Source organism: Dipodomys ordii, unplaced genomic scaffold, assembly GCF_000151885.1.
Source record: "Dipodomys ordii isolate 6190 unplaced genomic scaffold, Dord_2.0 Scaffold1, whole genome shotgun sequence".
Classification (NCBI taxonomy): Eukaryota; Metazoa; Chordata; class Mammalia; order Rodentia; family Heteromyidae; genus Dipodomys; species Dipodomys ordii.
This window is the reverse complement of record NW_012267217.1, coordinates 63,600,264-63,614,063: the sequence shown is the minus strand read 5'-3', so window position 1 is coordinate 63,614,063 and position 13,800 is coordinate 63,600,264. Positions and strand designations below refer to the sequence as shown.

At 44.9% G+C, this 13,800-nt stretch overlaps 1 protein-coding gene across 1 annotated transcript in view; it reads left to right on the top strand.

The window, feature by feature from the left end:
* The first annotated feature begins 418 nt into the window (after window positions 1-418).
* Ngef (neuronal guanine nucleotide exchange factor) overlaps window positions 419-13,800 on the top strand; it is a 64,942-nt gene continuing 51,560 nt past the window's right edge. Inside the window, exons 1-2 of the mRNA XM_013034149.1 lie at window positions 419-677; window positions 6,114-6,222. Coding sequence (XP_012889603.1) covers window positions 419-677; window positions 6,114-6,222 — 368 coding nt within the window. The remainder of the gene's footprint in view (window positions 678-6,113; window positions 6,223-13,800) is intronic.

The window sequence follows — 13,800 nt, the reverse complement described above, 5'->3', positions numbered from 1 at the left end:
CTCCTCTTCCTGCAGCTCCTTTTTTCTCTGTATGTGTGTGAATGCTTCCTTGGGTTGCTCTCCTGGGGTCCCCTTACTATTTTTGGTACTTTTCTCCAGCATTAGTCAGGAGATGTTTACTTGGAAGTTAGTTACACAACCCACTTTAGGCATTTTCTCCAAAGTGCCTCTTATGAATAGTATAAACAAGCTTCAATTATAAAATGAGCATGAATGTATCTGAATTACAGTGGTTACAGCTGTGATTTTCATTGACAAAGCTGTGGATGGCAGGATGAGCTGCGGATCCCAAATTCCATGAAGGCTGAATGGAAGTGGGAATTCTACGCTTGGCATGGGGGATTTAACTCAATGACTCTCATTGAAAACCGTTCTCTTTCTTCCAAAGCTCTCGAAATCAACCGTCAAGTCTATTGTCATGGAATCCCAGAGGTCTGAAGAGTTGGAAAATCCTTGGAGGAAGTCAGAAAGTGGGTCATGGAAAATCAGTGATGAATTGACCCAGGTGAGGCCTGAGCTCCTCTCAGAAGACCAGGAGCATCCCCAGAGCGAAGAGGAAGGCCAAGACAAAGAACACCACCACATCTCCATTCAGAGAAATTCCATCTTCAATCGCGCCATGAGACACAGAAGCAGAGCCAGGGGCTCCCCTAGACGGAGCTCCAGCTGCCTGGCAGGTCAGTGCTGGGGGCAGCGGTCATGCCAGGCCTTCATATCCACTTAGTTACCAGTGCTAAGAACATCGCATTAAATAAAGGAGAATAAAAGCTTTAAAAATGATCAGGAGCTGGGTGCTGGTGGTTCACATCTATAATCCTAGCTACTCAGCAGGCTGAGATCTGAGGATCATAACTTGAAGCCAGCCCTGGCAGGAAAGACCAATTCACTACCAAAAAAAGTCAGAAGTGGAGCTGTGGCTCAAGTGGTAGAGGGCTAACCTTGAACAGAAAAGCTCAGGGGCAGTGCCCAGGTCCTGAGTTCAAGTCCCAGGACCAGTACCACAGTAAATAAATAAATAAACAAACAAACATTTTTAAAAGATCAGGGATAGATCCAAAAAGGTGAGAGCCTATTATCTAATGATTTACCTTCCTCCAATTTGTGTGTGTCTGCCCTGGGCCAGGCCACCTCACAAACTTCTACTTATAAGACCTGACAAAACTGTGGCGCGGATGGGGGGGTGGGGAGAAGGGGGGCCCAGACTCACAGCCATCCAATCCATGCTTGGGGGTGCCTGGGAACGTGAATTTCCTCAGTGGACATCCAGCCTTCTATCCTGCTCTGCTCTCTCTCTGTCACCATCGAGTCAGAGTCTCCGCTGTCCTGAACATAAATGAGGTGAAAACCTCAGGACCCTTCATCTCTCTGATCAGACCCGGGTCCTTTTCGTCATTCATCTTGAGCAGAAAAAAATTCACAGCCTTTACCAACGGAGCAGGTCAGACCTCCCTTGAACATGGCAGCATTTCCCAGCCCTGGGACGTGGCAGCTGCCACCAGATAGCATGGCCACCCTGGGGAAGGGAGCTGTCACACCTCCCTGTTCTAGGCCACTCTGCTCTAGGTCCAGCCTTCACTAAGCATTCAACACTGTTCACCAAGCCCTCCTATCAAGGAGCTTTGGGCCTTAAATCAAGCAACTTAGAATGGTAATACCTGTTATTTCCTCTTGTCTGGGATCGGTTGCTGGTTTCCCTTTCAGAGCCAGTTTTTCAGGCCTTGCGCCTGGGGCTGGAAGATAGGGGCAGCCCCGCTCAGCTGGCTGATGGCAGATGACAGCCCAAGGGCAACTTAGCCAGCCGACACCGCTGGTCTGTGCTCCAAAGGCAATTCATCTTCCAGCAGGCTAGCCCTGGCGCATTCGCCTGCAGTGCTATTTCAGATGAGTCTTGGAGAATGAGAAAGGTCATGGCCAACTCATGGGGAGAGCTGACTGGGTTGGGCACTCACAGGTCCCCAGTGGCTCCGCTAGGCAGACCCTGCAAGATTATTTGTGGACCGGACTGCATAGAGCAGGCCTGTGTCCCGGCACTCAGAAGAGGAGGCAGGAGGATCGCAAGTCCCAGACTACATAGAAAGATCCTGGCTCTCTCTCACACATACACACACTAAAGAGCATGTTTAACATACTCATTTTATAGATTTTAAAAAGCAAGCAAATACTGGACACTGGTGGCTCATGCCTAGAATCCTAGCTGTTCAGGAGGCTGAAAAGATTCTTATCTTCAATCCAAGACACTCTTATCTCCAATGAGCCAGAAAAAAAAAAAAAAACTGGCTGTGTGACTCAAATGGTAGCACTCTAGCCTTGAGCTAATAAAGCCAAATGAGAGCACATAAGACCCTGAGTTCAAGCCGCAATACTGGCATGTGCATGTGTGCACACACCCACACACACCCACACATATACATACATCATAAAAATCAAGCAGACCAGAGTGATAAAACCACTTACCCAGCCCCATTCAGTTAGTGAAAGGTGTGGTGTGCTCAGTTCAGGCTCTCTCTCACCTGTCTGGGGCTCACAGAAAGTAATGCAAACTGGTCATACCAGTTTTTTCAACCCTTGCAGTGGCCACATTAAAAAATATAAGAAGCGGGCTGGGAAGGTGGCTCAGTGGTAGAGTGCTTGCCTTGCATGCCTGAGGCCCTGGGTTTGATTCCTCAGCACCACATAAGCAAAAAGAAAAAAGCCGGTAGTGGCATTGTGGCTCAAGTGGTAGAGTGCTAGCCTTGAGCTGAAGAGCTGAGGGACAGCGCCCAGGCCCAGAGTTCAGGCCCCACAACCGGACCCAAAAAAATATATATATAAGAAGCTGGGTGCTGGTGGCTCATGCCTATAATCCTAGCTACTCAGGAGGCTGAGATCTGAGGATCATGGTTTGAAGCCAACTCAAGCAGGAAAGTCTGTAAGACTCTTATCTCCAAATAACCAGCAAAAATCTAGAAGTGGAGCTATGGCACCAGGGGTAGAGAACTATCTGTGAGCCAAAAAGCTCAGGGATAGCACCCAGGCCCTGAGTTCAAATCCCAGGACCATCACACACAAACACACACACACACACACACACACACACACACACACACTGCAAAGAAATGGAGTTGACTTTAATATATTTTGCTTAACTCAATAATGTCTCCAAAATAATGTCTCCAAAGGATTATCATTGTATCCTATAATTAATAATTAATATCAGAGATAGTAAGTGGTAAAGCACCAGCCTAGCAGCATAAATCTCTGAGTTCAAACCCCAGTACCACCCAAAACAATTATCAGTGAGCTACTTTATGTCTTCTTTGCACTCTCTTAGAATTTATGGAGTATTTTCTCAATTCTCATGCCCTATTTTTGCTGGAAAGACTCAATCTGGATTTAGATTTCATAAAATGTACAGTCAGGAAAGATTTACATGCACAGTTTGTTGCAATATTTTTAGAAGTTTTCTAGTCACTGAATCAAGAATCAATGTTTACACCGAAGTTTAAATTAAGTTGAATAAAGTGGAGAATGCACTTTCTTAGTCACACTGGCCGTGTCTCCAGTGTGTAAGAACCACATGTGGCTGTTGGTCAGACCAGGAACAGAGCTTACAGAAAAAACACGAGGTAGTTGGGCACTGGCAGCTCATATCTATAATTCTAGCTACCCAAAGGCTGAGATCTGAGGATCAAGGGTCAAAGCTAGTCCAGGCAGAAAAGTTCATGAGACTTTTATCTCCAATTTATTTAAAATTTTAAAATTTCTTCATGTGATTTTTACACACACACACACACATTTCCCACCCACTCTGAAACACCTAAGAAAGATTTTTTCCTAAATATTACAACTCTAGGTATTTTTACTTATCTGTATCATTGTTTTGTGTATTCTGTCCACTCACAATCAAAACTGTCTTTTAAAAACTATAACTGTGTATAACCATTTTCATAAGTATTCTGCTCATAGAAATTTGCTATGTTTTAAAAAGCAGAAAGTGTTTGTTGATTAAAAATGTAAGTAAAAGATGTAAATCTCTGATTTTTTAAAAAAATTTCTGTTCCTCGTATGCCCTATTGCTTTATGCAATTATATAGCAATGGGTATTTTTATTACTTTTTCTGGATACTGTAATATAATTAAAAATAAATTAAAATTTTGTTTTTCATCGAAAAAAAAAGAACTGGAAGTGGAGGTATGGCTCAAGTGGTAGAGAACCAACCTTGAGCAAGAAAGCTAAACAAGAATGCAAATCTCTGAGTTCAAGCCTCAATACTCACACACACAGAAGATACATAGCTGCCAAGACTGGGGGTTGGGATCTTTTGTAGTAGGAGAAAAGGTGGATGTGTTAGTCAACTCTCCATCAAGGTGGCAAGGTCCCAGAGAGAAATCAACTTGAAGGAAGGTCTATTTTGGCTCATGGCTTCAGAGGTTTTATGCTGAGGTTGGTAGACTTCATCACTGAGGCAGAACGTGGCAGTGGCAGTGTGTGGCAGAAGAGGCTGCGCATCTCATGGTGACCAGGAAGCAGCCACCGGAAGTGAGGAAGAGACTGGACAAGGTCCTTCCAGGACCCGCCCCTAGAGACCTACTTCCTCCAACTAGACCGGGCCTCTTCAAATGCCCCTAGCTGGTGGCCAAGCCTCAACATGGGAGCCTTAGAGGAACATTCCAGCTTCAAACCAAAAAAGCCGAGATAAAGATGAAGAAAGACAGGGCCAATGGGAAAAGAGCCTCAGGTCTGTGGTTTCCCAAAACCAAGCCCCGAATGCTAAAGCAATGTGGAACACAGAGCAGGAGTCTTCTCACTTCCTGCCACCCCCGAAGGGGCCACCACACCCAGCCCAACAGACTCCAAGCTCTGTGGTTAAAATGCCTGCCTCGAAACAAGCCAGGTTCCCTGATCCCTGCTCTGCCTCACTGAGGAGAAGGGCGGGAAAGGACTGAGGTGAGCAGCCAGCCCTGGCTACCTGTCAGCAGGCCTCCCCGGTCCACACCCTACCACAGAGGGAGGTGCCTGCCTGCCTTGACACGTGCCCCGCGGGCCCCTCCACTTGTCATCTGTAAAAACCCCGTAGAGCATGGCCTGGCCCCTCTGCGGGATGGCAGACTCCAGGAAAGAAACCAGGCCCGAGTGACACTCGCCAGCCAGTAGGATGCCACGCTTTGTAAGATCACATCTGAAGAGATCAACCACCTGCCAAAGATTTTGTAGTCCTCAAAAGGATTGTGTTATCATCAATGATCACTGATGCTAATATCAATGATTATGGCTTTATTGCCCTCTAAGACAGAACCAAGTCTATATGTGTGTGTTTCTTTTTGTAATGGACAGTACCTGGGTTTGAACTCAGGGCTTTGCACTTGTTAGGAGGGTGCTCTACCATTTGAATCATACCTCCTGTCTTTTTTAGCCAGTCCTGGGGCTTGAGCTTCTTTAGCTCAAGGCTAGCACTCTACCACTTGAGCCACAGTGCCATTTCTGGCTTTTTCTGTTTATGTGGTACTGAGGGTTCGAACCCAGGACTTGATGCTAGCCAAGCACTCTACCACTAAGCCACATTCCCAGCCCACACCTCCAGTCTTTTATGCTTTAGTTATTTTTCAAATAACATCTCACTTTTTTGTCCATGCCTCCTCATATCATAAGCCTTCTATTTACATTTCTCCGGTGTAGCTGAGCTGACAGATGGGCCCACCATGCTCATCTTTTGACTGGTTAAGATGAGAGCTCACGAACTTTTCACGTTGGGCTCGCTTCAAACCACCATCCTCTCAGTCTTCACCTCCCACGTAGCTGGTTTTACAGACATGAGCCACTTTACCCAACTAACTGTGTCTAGATCTAAGTTTTCAGTCTTTGTTTCCAATACTCCTTTTTATTATACCAACCATGTAGGTGTTCACATACACCACGTTTCTGATATCATAGTTATGATCTCCATAGAGATGACAGATCCAGGCCACCAAGAGAGCCAAGTGTGGCCCCCGGATCAGTGACAGGAGGGGCAGCTCCTCCAGCCGCTTGCTTCCCCTTCCAGAGTCACCATTGCCGCGGTCCTGTCGTAGGGAGAATTGCCTGAAAATGGGAAGATGTGCCTTTTCTAACTCTTTCCTTTGCTTCAATGTCACAGATGCACCAGAAAATAGGACATCTGTGGATGAGCCCTCGAGTCTGCCCCAGAGCAGGCCTCACTGGAGAAGGCTGATGCAGACCACCGGCCCCGGGGCCCAGGGACTGAGGTAGGACATAGCAAAGGGCGGTGGCTGTCGGTGCCACCAGTCCTGAGGGCCACGCGGGGCCGCGCCTACAAAAGGAAAAGACAGAAAGACATTACATACTTTTTGTTTTTAAAAATTCCATAATTCTCTTTTCTTAAAAAAAAAAAGCTCCTATTGTTCTGCTGTCACAAAGCCAGAAAATCTGAGCTGTTATACATCTTCAATAGAAAAAGAGCTGGGGACTGGTGGCTCATGCCTGTAGTCTCAGTTACTTAGGAAGCTGAGGTCTGAGGATCGCAGTTCAAAGCCAGCCTGGGGAGGAGAGTCTGTGAGAGTCTCATCTCCAATAAACTATTCAAAAAAAAGTCAAAGTGGCACCATGGGAGTGGCAGAGTGATAGCCTTAAGCCAAAGCAGCATAGCACCCAGGTCCTGAGTTCAAGCTCTAGGACTCACAAAAAAGAACAGGAAGGAAGGAAGGAGAAAGAGAGAGAGATGGAGGGAAGGAGAGAGGGGGGAGGGATGGAGGGAGAGAAAAAGAAAAACCTCTATAGCACCAGCCGGGACAGGAGGTTCGAGGGTGTTGTAAATGAAGCTGGTGTATGCGTTCTCACCTGTAATCCCAGCACTCAGAACACGAAAGCAGGAGGATCTGGAGTTTGAGGCCAGACTGGGATATGTAGTAAGCCTCAGGTTACCCTAGCTTACACAAAGAGATCCTGTTTCAAAACACACACACATACAGGTGTTGTAAACCAGGCTCCAGTGGCTCAAGACTGTCATCCTAGCTAGTCAGGAGGCTGAGATCCGAGGATCATGGTTTGAAGCCAGCTGGGAAGGAAAGTCCATGAGACTTTTATCTCCAATTAATTATAGAAAAAGCTGGAAGTCACACTGTGGCTCAAGTGGTAGAGCATTAGTTAGCCTTGAACAAAAGGAGCTCAGGGACAGCACCCAGGCCGTGAGTTCAAGCCCCAGGATGGGGGGGGTGAAGGGGTAGGAGGGTGGGAAATGTGCCATAAATGTGCTTCATATCTTTTCCACGTCTCACACACGCTTCTTTCATGAGACAGATCGTACTGTGCACGCTGCCTTCAACCTACTTAGTCATTTATCATAATCTCCTCTCGCCTGTGGCATATCTGTCACTGCATAATTGTCGAATGACTGGGATTGTGTTTTATTTATCATGCTCCTGTGGTTGGAGCTTGCGTATTGAATCAGTTAAGTCTCAAACCCCCCCCCCAAAACCACAGGCACGCCCCTCTCCCCTCAAATACCACAGCTTGATATGATAGAAGTCTGTTCTAGAAAAGATGTCTGGAGGGTTGTGCCTGCCGCTGCTTCATCCTCCAGGACCTTGGGCTGTAAATATGACTGCCGGAGCTTGAACGATCACAGCTAGGGTTCAGGGAAGAGAAACGTAAGGGGTGAGCGACACAGGCCATCCAACTCTACCTTTCTTTGGAGGAGCTTCCTTAAAGTCCATTCAGCCATTGCTGCTTACATTTTGTTGGCTAAGACCATGTCACATGACACTTCCTCTGGCAAAAAGAGCTGAGAAATGTGTCTCTTTACCAGCCAGGTCTGTTTCTGTCTTCAGTAAACTGGTTCAGCAAAGATAAAGGGGAAAAGGGCACAGAAGAGTCCACAGCAACCTCTGACCCAAGGGAGCTTCAAAATGCTGCCATTTTTTGTAAGTCTCTGGGCAATAAATATCACTGTGGTACCATCCCAACACCCAGTGCTCACCAGTTCTTAAGGCAAAATTCCCAGATGCATTGCAATCTCTGTAAGTCCCCAGCTGATAGAGAAATCTTTACCTCTGGGAGAAATAGAGTTCCCACGTCTGTGTTAGAGAAGCATGAGCCAGCCAGCCCGTCCTGCAGCCTCTGCTCACTGATGCTGCTCTACTGCTTGGGACTCATGCATGTGCGCATTCTCATGTTATGCATGCACTCACCACATAGTCACAGGCACGCACACACATGTACCTGTGCATGCGCCCATGCAAGCCATGTGCACACACATGCACTCATATACGTATATGCTCAGTCATCTTGCCTGCCATCTGTCTCTTGTGTTTCTGGAACTGGATTTCCACAGCCTGATGTGGGCATGTGTTCTAGACTGAAACTTCCAGGTGTGCTGTGGGGTTCTGAAAGCGTTGAGTTGTTGCTGTTGGAGGTAAGGTTCCAAACAGGGGCTTGTCATCCTGGAGGGTGATGGGTTGTCGGCCGCTAGGCCATTGCCTCTGACTTTGAGCAGAGACCCAGAATTCTGGGGGCTCCACTCTTTACTTTCCAGTTGCTAGCACTTTCCCAGAGCCTTTATCCACTCCTGTTGAAGACCCTGGGCTCTAAGCCAGGAAAATCACTAGCTCTGTACTAGTCAGCTTTCCATCACTGTAACCAAACACCTGAAAGAATGAACTTACAAAGAAGAAAGGTTGATTGAAGCTCCTTGTTTCTGATCTGGTGGCTCCATTGCTTTGGAGGCATACAACACAGTGGGAGCACACGGGGGAAGAGGAAGAGAAAGGGCTCAGGTCCCTTTTTCCATGCACGCCAGGAGACTTCTAACTAGCCTTCCCCTTAAAGGACTCACCACCTCCCAATATGCCATAGGCTGGGACCAGCCTTCCACAGGGGTCTTTGAGGGACACTCATTCAAACTGCAGCAGCCTCCTTGCTTGCCCTATGCCTGTAAAAACAGCAAAGTTAACACACAACCCCACCACCAAAAACCCCTACTCGGCCCCCAAATTAGTAACAACGAGGAAGAACTAGAACATTTAGCTCAAGCAGATCCCCAAATACTTCATCTCCCTGTGCTGTTGCAATGTCAGCGTAGTTAAGAGTTTTCATAAAGGCAATATTAAGAGAATATTATTGGAGATTGTTGTAAGAAGACCAATAAAAGATCCAGACCGTGCACTATTTGCTTATCCATCCCTCTCTTGATAGCGGATTTATTTATTCAATTTATTTCTTTTTCTTTTGTGGTCATCCTGGAGATTGAACTCAGGCCCTCATGCTTGCTAGACAGGTGGTCTCCCACTTGGCCACGCCCCCTGCCTCTCCTCTCCCTCTCCTTCCCTTCTTTCCCTCCCACCTCCTTTCCACCCTTTCCTCCCTTCTCTTCTGTTCCCTTCCTTTCTCTCCCTTCTCCTCTCCTCTCCTCATCTTTCTGTGGTACTAAGGATTAAACTCAGTGCCTTGCACTAAAGCAAGCACTCTTCTACTTGTGCTACACCCGCAACTCTTTTGATTTGATTTGATTTTTGAGATAAGGCTTGATAACTTTGCCCTGGCCTGCCTCAAACTCATGCTTCTCTTGCATTTGCCTCCTCAGGATCTGGGATTATAGCCAGTGCCTCTGTGCTTGGCTTGAAACTAGTTTACTTCAGGTGCATCCCCAAGAGTAGAATTAGCATCTTAGGATAGGTGTACATTTACTTTATTGGAAACTGTGAGATTATTTCCCAAAGTTGTTGTATTATTTACACTCCCACTAGCATATATCCACGTGTTCCATATTCTGGCCAACTCTCGGACTCGTCAGGCTTTGGAGCTCTTTACTTTCCAGTTGCTAGCACTTTCCCAGAGCCTTTATCCACTCCTGTTGAAGACCCTGGGCTCTAAGCCAGGAAAATCACTAGCTCTGTACTAGTCAGCTTTCCATCACTGTAACCAATATAGGGTTTCTTAGTGTAGTTATTTGTAGCTCCCTGAAGAATACCAAAGTTGAGCTTCTGTTCGTATGTTTATTGTTCTTCAGTGTGTCTTCTCATGCCTGTGTGTATGTGTGTGCACGCATGTGCACATGTGTGGGTGTGCTCACGCAGATCTGCTGGTATGGGGACTTGAACTCAGGACCTTACACTTGCTTAGCATTTTTTGCTCAAGGCTGGCACTCTTAACACTTGAGCCACAGCCCCATTTCTAGTTTTTGCAGCTTAATTGAGATGAGACTCATGGACTTTTCTACCCACACTGGCCTCCAACTGCAGTCCTTATATATCTGTTTCCAGAGCAGGTGGGAGTACAGGTGTGTGCCACCAGCACCTGACTCAGAGTGTCTTCACTGATGTGGTGTCTGTTCAAATCATTTGCCATTTATTTATTTATTTTTATTTGTTTATATCCTCTGTGTGAGGGGGAGGGGTTTGAACTTGGGGCCTGATGCTGTTCCTTAGCTTTTTTGTTCAAGGCTAGTGCTCTACCATTTGAGCCCATCTCTGCATCTGACTTGTTGCTGGTTAATTGGAGATAAGGATCTCACATACTTTCCTGATCTTGCTGGCTTTAAACTTCAACCCTCAGACCTCAGCCTCCTGAGTAGCTAGGATTATAGCTTTAACTATTTTTTGCAACAGTCTTGCTGTGTGTCTCAGTCTGGACTCAAATTGAAATCCTCCCCCCCACAGCTTTCTGAATGCTGGGATTATAAGTTTGCATCACTATGACTCACTATTTTTAAATTTGTAGTTCTTTAGATATCAAATAAAAGTTCTTAGTCAGATATGTGTAATTTGAATATTTCTACCAGTCTGTATGTACCTTATCTTTTAATCTTCCTATCTTTTAGTGAACAGAAATTTTTAATCTTGATGCACACTATTTTATTGCCAATTTTTAGTATTTGTCATTTGAAATATTTGACACCTTGAAGATACTGTCCTAGCTGTTTTTTGTTTGTTTGTTTGTTTTTCCAGTCCTGGGGCAATGAACTCAGGGCCTGGGTGCTGTCCCTGAGCTTCTTTGTGCCCAAGACTAGCATTCTACCACTTGAGCCACGGTGCTACATCCAGCTTTTTCTGAATAGTTTATTAGAGATAAGAGTCTCACAGACCTTTCTGCCCAGGCTGGCTTCCAGCTGTGATTCTCAGATCTCAGCCTCCTGAGTAGCTAGGATTACAGGCATGAGCCACCAGTGCCCAGATTCTCCTAGTTTTTTAGATAGAATTTTACATGTTTACCTTGACATTTATGTTTCTAGGATCATATGGATGTCTAGTTGCTCTTATACCATTAACTAAAATATTTTAAACAGAATGTGATGGCTCACACCTGTGATCCCAGCTACTCAGCAGGCTAAGAGTGGAAGCATAGAAGTTTGAGATCTCATAAAAAGCTTGCGAGACCCATCTTAACCAATAGCTAAATGTATTGGCATACGCCTGCCATCCTACATATGTAGGAAGTGTAAAAAGGAAAATCACAATCCTGGAAGCTTCAGGCAGAAAGCAAGACCTTATCAGAAAAATAACCAAAGCAAAAAAGTTGGGGCATGGCTCCAAGGCTAAAATGCCAGCCAGGCAAGCACAAGGCCCTGAGTTCGAAACTGGTACTGCCAAAACAAGGTTTTCTGTTCTCAATGAAATTCTTTTTTTTAAAAAAAATCATTGGCTGTAGATGCATAGGTCTATTTTTAGACTTATATTCTGTTTCATTAATCTTGTTTACCTTCTGCCAGAGTCTTAAATTCTGTAGCTTGATGTGAATCTTAAAATCTGGTAGCATAAGCCCTCCTACTTTGTTCTTTTTGAAGATAGTCTTGACTATTTTAAGCCTTTCGTGTTGTCATATAAATTTTAGAATCATTATGTTAATGTCTAACCCTAAAAATGTCTGCTAAGCTTTCAGTTCAAATTGCATTATCTTTATAGATAAATTTGGGGATCATTGGCACCTTAAATTGTTCAACCTATAAATACATTCTGACTTTCCATTTATTTAGATGTTGAAAATTAACCTACCAATGATTTGTAGATTTTAGTGTTAAGATCTTACACATGTTTTAATTAAATTTGTTAGAAGGCATTTCATGCTTTTAAATTCTATTTTAAATGCTAGTGTTTCACAGTTTCACCTTCCAAATGTTTACTGGTGAATAAAATATATTAGCAGCATGTAAAATACAGTTAATTTGATACTATGTAGAAAAATAATTATGTGGTCTTGATAAATTTGTTCATTAGCTCTTATTGTATAACCTTTGGAATTTTCTATGCACTGAATCCTATTATCTGTATATATAGTTTCATTCTCTCCTCCCCACACACACACCTAATCTTCATGCCTTCTATTTGGTTTTTTTTCTTTTTTTCTGTTTGGTTGTTTGTTTTGTTTCAAGATGAACATGGCTGTCCTTGAACTCACAATTCTCCTGCCTTCACTTTTCATGTTCTAGGGCTACACATGTAAGCCCTATTTATTTTTATTTTATTTGTTTTTTCTCGTCTTATTGCTCTAGCAAGCATTTCCATGTTGAATAGTGATGACAGTAGACATCTTTATCTTATTCCCTGGACAAGGCAGCTTTGCTTGTAAAGATTGGAAGCCTCATCCAACTTGTTCAAATAAAAGAAGAACATTTTAAGAGTTCTGGAATCTCAAAGAATCCCAGTAAGATATGAAGCCAGTCCTCACAGGAATGGAAAAGGTTTCAGAAACCAGAGCCTCATGGTCATTTTCTCCAGGACCATGGGCTCCCTTCCTACTGCTTCTCTTCTAGGCTGCTTTGTCCTGTTTCTCTCCTCTGACCAGCTTCTTCTCCCTGCCTGTCAGCTTGTACACAATGACAGGCATCTTCATCATGACCTTTCAGCTTCTCTCTCCACAGCCAATGGGAACTCCCCTCTGTGTCTAGTAATGGGGAAGAATTTCTAGAGGAAGGAATTTGGGTTGCCGTCTCTGGGTCAGGAGTTTATCTCTGGACCAATCAGCTAGAAGGTGTGTGTGTGTGTGTGTGTGTGTGTGTGTGTGTGTGTGTGTGTGTGTGTGTGTGTGTGTGTGTGTGTTTACCAGTGAGATCTGCCTTTGGGAGAATGAGAGATCCAGCACTCCAAGCATATGCAAGGTCATTAGAATCCTGGTATCAAGCCTGAAGGGGCTTGTGCAAGCTGAGAAGCAGCAGGTGGAGGTGAGAACAGTGGAGGCTGGAGATGAGAGGACTGGGGGGGTCAGAGGGATGTCAGAATGGGTACAGGAACCAGACCTCCAGTTTTTGAGAAGCTTTGTGTGGTGCTAATGGGCACATAAGGTTCTCAGTGTCAAGTTTCTCTCCCAGAGATTCTAGAACTATATGCAGCTCACCCAAGGTGTTCTGGGATCCCTCTTCTGTGACCATCAAGCAGTAAGTGAGAGCCATGGTGCTCTGCCCTGGCAGCAAGAGGAAAGACAGTCACAGTAGGAAGACATCCTTTATAGGGGATGCAGAAAGAGAATTTATATTTGTTGAGCTTCATTACACATTAAAATTTCCTATCAATAGCTAGGCACCAGTGGTTCATGCCTGTAATCAGATCTCAGGAGGCTGAGATCTGAGGACCACAGCTCAAAACCAGTTGGACAGGAAAGCCAATGAGACTTTTGCTTCCAATTAACCACCAAAAATCCAGAAGTGGAGCTATGCCTCAAGTTTTAGAGCATCAGCCTTGAGCAAAAATAAATCTAAAGGAAAGTGCTGAGACTCTGAATTCAAAGCTCAAGACTGGCTCACACACAAAAAGTAAGCCAACCTTATTTTCACATGGAGAATTATTCTATATCTACCTAGTGAGCACAAGCCTTCTTAAAATATTTGTCCTCGGACC